The sequence below is a fragment of the Haliaeetus leucocephalus genome, unplaced genomic scaffold (genome assembly GCF_000737465.1).
Source record: "Haliaeetus leucocephalus isolate CR32 unplaced genomic scaffold, Haliaeetus_leucocephalus-4.0 Scaffold317, whole genome shotgun sequence".
NCBI classification, from domain to species: Eukaryota; Metazoa; Chordata; class Aves; order Accipitriformes; family Accipitridae; genus Haliaeetus; species Haliaeetus leucocephalus.
Window position 1 is genome coordinate 5,346,526 of NW_010972753.1, and position 9,101 is coordinate 5,355,626.

The window sequence follows — 9,101 nt, forward strand, 5'->3', positions numbered from 1 at the left end:
AAGTTTTAGATCATGGTGAGCTGATACAATCAAGATAACCGAGAAGACATACTAATAAAAAGAAATTGCCTGCATACCGATTTATGCATTTCAAATTCTCCACCCTCTCCCAGAGCAGTGCCTTTCTGTAAGAGGTTATAGCAGAAGATGGACTTTTGTAACCCAGATAGTCAATACTATTGAGGACAAGCAGGAACGCCTGCAATCAAGGCAGCAAACACAAGGTGATCATCTACTATAGTAGATAAAGCTACTCCTTTAGTATCAACTTTCCATTCAAAAATAAGAGAAAAGTGATGAGCTGAACTTCACATTCTGAACATCCTATGTCCTGTTTCTACACCAGAAGCTGCACAGAATATCCATCATCTAAATGGGACTCCTGCTTATACAAGCCATCCACATTCACAGGAACAGGATTTGGACCCAGTTCAATATTCACCAGGTGCCTTGCGAGAATCATATTGACCACCAAAAAGAAAACCCCCAAAGCCCCCAAAACAAATCTGCTATAGCTATGGGTTCAAGTAGAAGACCAGAAACAATCAGACTATGAAAGCAAAAAGGCTGTATTTTTCAAATGTTTCCTACTACATACAAGAACAAATGCGGGATGTGATGTTTGCTTAGTTTTATTAATTTATTTTTGCAGGAATCTGCAATTCGGAGTAAGCACTTTCTGGAGGTACCATGCATGCATAGCCTCTGAATGCTTTTATACAATTTCATCTCTTAGTAATAAGTTCATTCACAGCATACACAAATCTAGAATGTAGACACCATATATACAGGATTAAACAAGATCGTGTCTTCTTTTTTTAATGAAAAAATTTAACAGGGTTTCACACAGCAGGAAATATGGATTAGATACACTGGTGCCACCATAAATAAATAAGTTTCAAGAACACAGTTTTTTAAAATCGGCTTCAAAGGTACTGAAAATGCAGGATTATAATATTGCATTAACTCCATTGATTTCTGATTATTCAAAACCAAGAAAAATATTCGCATTAATATTTATGGACATAAACAGTAATGAAAGCCCCAAACTGAAGAAATCTGGCAAAATTCAGTCATGGCTAGCTTCATATAATATTGACATTTTGAAACAAAACAAATGCAGCAGCACATAGAGACAGTACTGACTATGAGATGTGATATCTGTGCATGTCTTCTTTCTTTACGGGACTTAGAGTCACTGTAGTACAGAGCACGTAAATTCTGTGGTACCAAACAAGCTGATGAATTGTTTATGTCCAACTGTCCACTTCTCATCAGGATAGTCATTTTCACATTCTAGGGTATACCACTGAATTTTAAAACAAAAACTATCATCCTGATGACAAGTTTCTTTTTAACATATCTAATATTCTCACATTCTTTTTAAAAACATTCTTTATTGTTTTTATTTTGTTTTGTCCCCATTTCAACTCAAGTATTTATTTCAGTTTCAAGGGGTTTTACAATCAGTATTAAATGTAAAGGTATTTAGAAATCGAAATGAGAGATGTATAACTGGGACAGATAAAGTAACTGAAAGAAAAGTTTTTTTTTTTTTAAAAATGTGATTTAGTAGTATATCATAATCAGAAAGTACTGAGACCAGCTCTTTTAAGAATTATTACACCTTTTCACCACACCTCCCATTTTTCAAGGGAAACACACACATACCACAGACACACAGATACACAATTCAATCTGATCTAAGACTACATTTTACAAGGTACTTCCTTTTGCTTGACTTCCCACCCCTTTCCTCTTCACCCAAACAAGACTAATAATTACATCAAATTAAAAGTAGATCCAAAGTTCAGGATTTCTTTTGGTTTACTATATTCTGAATCATTTTCCACAAGCCCCACTCTAAATAAACTTTTAAAGAACTACAGTAGTATTCTATAAGTAAAGGGAATTCATCTTAATAGCACAGTAAATACAAAATAAGCTTTATAAAATTTCAATGAACAGCGAAATCATTTTGGATATCTGAATGTCCAAGTCAGTTACAAACTCTACCACTCTAGTAGCATGGTTGAGGGAAAGCTCAGTTGTTAAGGAAAAAAAAAAAAGAAAACACAGGTAGTGCATTAACTCAACACAATGGCATCAGCATCCCACCATTCACACACACACACACGCACACACAAAAGTTTTATACAATACAGTGCATTTTGTATGCCAACTGACATTAGGGTTTTATGTGCATTCAATAAATATTACATCAACCAATCTTTTTGGCATAATTTACAATTCAGTTGGGGTGTGAATGGCGTCACCTGCTTTCAGAAGGAAAATGGATCTTCCAATATTCAAAATACAATTTACATTCTAACAAACTAGAAATATTCAAGCACCATGTAAAGTCTTTACTATTAATGTTTGAGTATGAGCATTTACACGTAAAAGAATATAACAGAAGGGTTGGTTGTTTCTTTTTTTGTACAAGCAACAAATGAGAGTAATTGAAAAACTGGAGTAAAATTATTGGTACAAAGGAATTAATTTGCAATTTAACGGCACTCAGTCTTCCAGAAAGTATCTTGCTGTCACGGCAGGCTTCCTTCACTTCCTCTGGTGAAGCTATGACTAAGATTAGCAAGTCTCCGTTTATGGTTATTACAGTTCAGGGAATTATTGGACTGCATGCATTCCCTGCCCCCCCCCCCCCCCCTTCAAAAGTAGCATCTATTCTGTCTGAAAATGGCACAACTGTATTGATGCATGTCACACCTACTCTCATTTGCTGTCATTTCAGTTGCTATCATTTTGTAATTCCAGCAAAAACAAATGCTTCTAGAACTTCAGCAGAAGTACGAATAAACAGAAAATTGAAATAATACAAAGGCAAAGGCATCATTACAGAAAAGTCATGAAGTTACTGGTATTGTTTTGAGTAATTCATTATACGGCTGATAGCAGCAGCAGTACTGCTTATCCTAGGTACAATGCTTCTGCTCATCTGTTTTCCAGTTACCTCAGTTTTGTCAAACTGTCCACTTACATGAACAAAATTAATATTTGCCTTCTAACCTCATTTGACACTAATTTTTTTACCCCTTTTCCACATGTGATGAGCTCCCCACATAATAATATAAATCACAAGGAAGGAAGGAAGGAAAACTAGCTCTGATGCCTTTGACTTTGTTTGGCTCACCAGTGGTACACACTGATTGCTGGAGATCTCTTAGCTTATTTAAAATTATGCTGAAGATTTAATTAGTGCAAGAACATATTGAAAAATGCCAGATAAAATATTGGTTCCCCATTTAAGATCACAGTTTGATTTTCACTGTTATCTTTATAAACTGCAGGGAGAGAAGACACCAGATTGAGCAATGCAGACAAGATGAGTTTTCCTCCACCCACCCCTTACAAACGCTGCTTTATTTTAAATAAGGATTCAGACACATGATTGTTCTACCACAGTTTAACATGTTATCACACATCAAGTGAATTGCGGTAATTGACCATATGGATGTGGCTGCCATGAGCTAAGAACAATTTAAAATGAAGTAGTTTAAATCTCTTCTGGTAAGGTTTAGCTAGCACATTTTGCCTCACAGTTGCAAAGTCAATTACCATAACTCAGCTGACGTGCTTGGTTGCGTTTCTGAATCTTGACAAAGTTATACCATAAAAACTGAAATGCACTGTATCAGCTTCTGACCAGTACACCAGAACATCCTACCCAGTCGCACAGTTGTGTAACATAATCATTCAGCTGCCCAAACCCAAGTTCGATTTCACTAGTATTGAGTGCTTTATTACAGCAACCTGAAGCATCCAAACAAACTGAACATCACCTTTATAATACAGTATATCATATGCATAAAAGTACCAGTATGATCTTCAGTTGCAAGTCTTGTGTTCTTCAACCTACGGCAAATATTTCCTGACCAAAATAAAAAGAATGCAGTGTGTACTTTTTCAGGATCTGGCATCTGCTATTTTATACAGGCTGGTTTATTAACAATGTGCAAATAAACCTTTACTGAAGAGCTAATTGATTAATTATTTTTCAGCTAACTTTGAGCTGGGGCACAAAGTACCTTCTGTGCTGTAAACATCATGAATTCTTCACAAATTGGAAGCTGAAAAGGCCTAAGGAACTGGGTACAAACTCTTCTCATACACAACCATGGCTGAGCTCAAGTCTTCCAAACCGAATTTGGAGTAGTCTGTGTTTGGCATATGTCACTGTGCTGCTACACAGCACAGGCTTAGAAGATTGTTGTATATAAAAGCATACTTTTAGCTTTGAAACACAATGGCCTAATGAAAGCATGCAGCAGTATTTTCATCTGTAATACGGCAGAATTCATTCTTAGTTTATTACCGTGTTGACACAGCCAGGTGAGCACTGTACAAGCAAAAGGGATTGTAAAAAAATTACCTCTGATTAAACTCTCTGTAACACTCATACGGTATCTCATTTAGTCACCTTAGGTTACTATTTCAAACAGCAATTTTTTGTAGACATAAGTTACCCTGAAAAAAAGCAGCAATTACAAATACCCTTCTCCTTGTTTTTTATACATTGCAAAATTTATCATTGCATTTACCTGTCTTCTTTTTCAGTAGCTTACAATCTAGAAGCACAGGGAGCCTTTGTTTTCCAGCTAGCTGTGGCCAGGTTAAGTCAGCTCTGGCTCTTCAGTTTTTCTGGTTAAGTGTAACATTTCACACCATTACTAAGAGTCCTATATTTTTTAAAAAAAAAACAGTATTTTATTTTTTTTTTTTTTTAGAGCCACTAAGCAGTAACTATAACCACAGGACTAAACACCAGTAGTTACTTGCTCTCCTGTATACATTCTTCCCAAAATTAATCCTTTTACATTTTCAGGTTTCATTTTCTGCTTTGCTCACTGCAATGGGATAAGAAAGAATTTCACCCTTAATTTATTTATTTTTAGTGTAGCACAAGCAGAAACATCTTAACACATTACTCCCACCCCTTGCAATATGAAGATTGTTGACTGGCAAAGGCTGGGCAGATGGACTGAAAGGTTCCCCATGTTTCCTCCTCCTACAGCTGTCGGCTTGAGAGCCTGTTTTCAACCCAGTGCAGCCCCTTCCTGATTTTTCAGGTGTATCGTGGCATTTCACACTGCTCACAGCGATTTAGTGCTGGGTGATTTAGAAAGGTGCAGCTATCACAATTCCATGGAGCCCCTTCAAAGTCTTCATCTCTTGGCTGAGTCCGTGGAGTCTGTTTGGAGCTGGTTTGATGCTCTAAAAAAAGCCAAAGGAAAACATTTTTTCTTTTTCAGAAGAGAATGATGATAGGCAAGATCGTACTACTGGTTTGTCACCTCATTAAACATTCTATCTTAAAATGAACATGGAAACCTTTCCGCTTAGGTAACATTAAAGGTGTTCTGCTAAAGCACTTCTAATTCAGTTTGTGAAATCTGCATATTTAAAGCATTTCACTTCTGTAAACAGTCAGTTAACCATATCACATTAAAAACAAAAAAAGCAGTCACCACTGTTAGGTCACTGATACTGCTAAAGGTTTAATACCTTAAAACACACTGAAAAGTTTGTTACTGGCACTGCAACACCATCCTGTTAAGGAATGATGGCATAGGTTTATGTACAGCAGGCTATTACCAAATCCTAAATTCCAATAACCCTACTTTACCTGAAGTAAGAGACTACTTCTAACTTAGTTCCTTCAAACAGTCTGACAGATGATACATCTTCTGCATCTTTTTCTAGCATTTATCCAGGCTGAAGAAAATACAACATAAAAAATAAAAGGGTAGGCGTGTTTCAAAACAAGATGATTGTTTTTCCTCCTCATGGCTTTGCAGAGGGATGTGTGTATGTGAAACAGCACTTAAATCTGTTTTCATTCATAAAATCAGTACGTATGCAAATCATACATTAGGTATTAACCCACGGAAAGACTCAGCTTTGTCACTAAAAGTGACAAATACTCCTAGGATGTGGAAACACAACATTTTACAAAATGCTGGTATTCAAAACAACATTAGCACACATACCTAGAACATAAGGTTAAGACACCCATCTGCTAAACAAACATCTGTACAAGAGCTTAATTAAAAGAGAACTTAAGTTGTAAAAAAGGACTGTAATTTGTAATTCAAAGTGCACATACTGTCATCTGCTAAGAACTCTAGCAGATGGCTGATGACAAAGTTGGTGCAAATAGTACTTAGGTTTGTCTTCAGAGACATACTTAAAGAAAATAAAAGTAACCTCCTTGCTCAGACGTAAACCCTCTCCAGTCCAGAAGTTGCATAGTCACATTAACAGCGCTTGGCCTCAACAAATTCCTTCTAAGCAAACAAGTAGTGTGGGCACTAGGCTGCATTCATGTTGACTAGCCAGATGGCAGCGCACAGCAGACCCTTCTCTGCCCATACCTGTCTATCTGCCCACACCTTCAACAGCTGAATATTAAGGAAATGGAATTTTTAAAGAAAAAAAAAATTTATTTTGATGACTCTATGTTAGAAGCCAAGCTCAGAATACAGTATACCAGCCCTAAAACTGATCTCTAATAAGTTGACAGACAAAACTGGGAAGCTAGTCATAAAAGTCGTACAAATCCTTACAAGACACTATCTTTGCAATTGCCAAATAAAATCACTTATTTAATGCAAGTTTTGCACATTATTTTGCTTTGAAATAATAAATCAAATAGCCTAGTGTAATTAAGAGGATCTCCTCAAGCATCACAAAGTAGCAGTCCCTTAAATCAACCACATGAACTGCAATTTAAGATGAATTCAGGCAGCTGCTTTTATGCCACTGCTCACCTGCTGCTACTGTCTTTCCCGGACACCACCACCTATGCAGGGAACTCATCCCAGTATTGGTTTGTTATTGTTTTTTTTTTGAACCACGAGCAGCAGTTCTGGGCCTTCTTTTCATAGAATCATCTCTTTCTTTTAAATTTCCACATACTAACCATTTTATTCTACTGAAGGGTAAAATACTTGTTTCAAAAGAGGGGGAAAAATTTCCTTATGTGAATTCAATATTCAACTGCAAAAACCTTTGCGAAGCGCTTATCAGCAACTAGAACTTATTTACAAAATCTGGATTTTCAAGCAGACTATATGATTACTGATTCAGAGCAGTGACTTCTTTTCCACTAACAAGTTTAGTACATGCTAGTTACAGTAAGAGGAGACACAATATTATAAATCTTATCACACGTTAACATTTTCAGAGACAAGACCACTGTTTTGTCTGTATCAGAGCACAGGATCCCAGACTGACTATTTCAGCAGAAAGACACAAAGCGTTTAAAAACTTCCACTAACATTTGAAACCGTTCTTTTAAAAGACTTCAGGAAGTAAAAACAAAACCCAAAGATTCAAAAATACCTGAGACAAAAGGTAGGATTCTGCTCCAATGTGACCCCTAAACGTAGTGGAGTTCAGAGCTGCTGAGCTCCACTGCCCCTAGGAGTCTGCTTAGGGTGAGCTGAGTCACTCTGGGATGTATGGACTGAACCTCCGCTGGGCAAAAAGCCAGACTAAGTACATCGCTACTGGGCTTACATAAAAACTTGAGTGTCCTAAGCTGGATACGAATCCTAGACACTATATAATGAGCACAAAACATTTTAGAAACCAGTAATGAACTTGTACAAGTGGGACACTGTTTTCTCTTTAGACCAATGCAAGGAAATGTGTTCTGCCTTGTCCTTACAATGTCTGAAGCGTTTCCTGTGCTTAAACTTCAGGACTACTGTGAAATTCATGCTCCACACAGAAACTACGTAAGTGTGACCAATCAAGTTAAAATATAATTAAAATATAAATGCAAATTTTAAAAAGCTGCTGTGACCATTTCAACTTGCATAAAAGATCCCAACTAAACTATAAAATCCTAACAACACGTATTAGAAGACAGATAAACAAACCTGACATAGAGCTTTTAACCTAGAAGTATTTAAAAAAAAATAATTAGGCAGCTCAAGTTAACACAAAAGTTTGTATACTTTCAACCCTTTTTCTAACAGTGAGTGACAGTATTTACAAACAACATATTAACGGAACATTCATTTGCAACAACTTGCCTGAGGAAAACAAGTTGTAGACAGGATTACTGCATTTATATAAAATGTTCTGGTTTGGTTTATAGAGAGAAGTTATAATAATTAGAATTGCTTCCTGTCATCACAGGGGTTTTTAAAAAAACAGGAGAAGAAAGAGAAAAAAAAAAGCTTTCTCAATGCAGATTAGGTAACCTGATGCTTGTTTATTGACCTACCCTTTTTATATGGCTTTGGTGGCACAACAGGACCAGGCTCTATGTTATCATAGAAGTTACATGTGGCTTTCGGATCAAAGTTCCCTGTCAGAAAAGAAAAGAAAGCATTAACTCAAAGGTTATTTACATGCCTATGCCAGGGATACGAACATCCAGAGTCTTCAGATTTTCTACATCTTTTTATTATGACATTATATATTAGCTTTTTCCTGAGTAGTCTCGTGTCACATATTTTCAGTTTTGTGTTGATTCTAGTATTTTTTAGCAGGCTAATCCCATACTGAAGAATCAACTCCAGCTCAACATTCTGTACTGCTTTAAAAATGTGAAAATGTAAGTCTTTCTTTTACCAAGAACGTGTCCTACAAAGGAGGACTATGCATATTCTAATCTATTTGACTGTACTTATGTCAAGTTTCTGTTGCATAAAGAGGATTTTTAAAGACCTAAGTAGATTTCTGTTTGCCAACTTCTTGGTTGCAACCTGTAGTTCTGTTTTGTATTACTTGTTCAGAGCCCTTGTCAGCAAAAAGTTAAAAATTTAAATAAAGAACCTTCACTAAGGAGAATTTTTTTTTTTTATTTGCTCTTGACAAAGTCACTTTTAAGTCACCACTTTCTTGGTAATGTAATTTAACTTGGCCAACAGAAATATTAGCAAGTCAAGTTTATGAGGCCGCAACTGACAAAGACCTTTTAGAGAGAAGTTGATAATCAAAATTGAACTTTAAAGAGTCCAAGTATCCACATTTAAAGCACATAATATATTAGAATCGTAGAATCATTTAGGTTGGAAAAGACCTTTAAGATCAAGTCCAACCATTAACCTAGCACTGCCAAGTCC

General features: G+C 36.2%; 1 protein-coding gene across 11 annotated transcripts in view; it reads right to left on the minus strand.

Annotated features, from left to right (window-relative positions):
* Window positions 1-1,377: 1,377 nt before the first annotated feature.
* The window catches only part of TAB3 (TGF-beta activated kinase 1/MAP3K7 binding protein 3), a 46,286-nt gene continuing 38,562 nt past the window's right edge, over window positions 1,378-9,101 (minus strand). For 10 of the 11 annotated variants that reach the window (XM_010571318.1, XM_010571321.1, XM_010571315.1 and 7 more), the window contains 2 exons: window positions 8,258-8,341; window positions 1,378-5,235 (listed from right to left, as the gene is read on the minus strand). In XM_010571318.1, coding sequence (XP_010569620.1) covers window positions 5,087-5,235; window positions 8,258-8,341 — 233 coding nt within the window. In that variant the 3' untranslated portion in view covers window positions 1,378-5,086. The remainder of the gene's footprint in view (window positions 5,236-8,257; window positions 8,342-9,101) is intronic. The other variant, XR_774597.1, reaches the window with a different exon arrangement.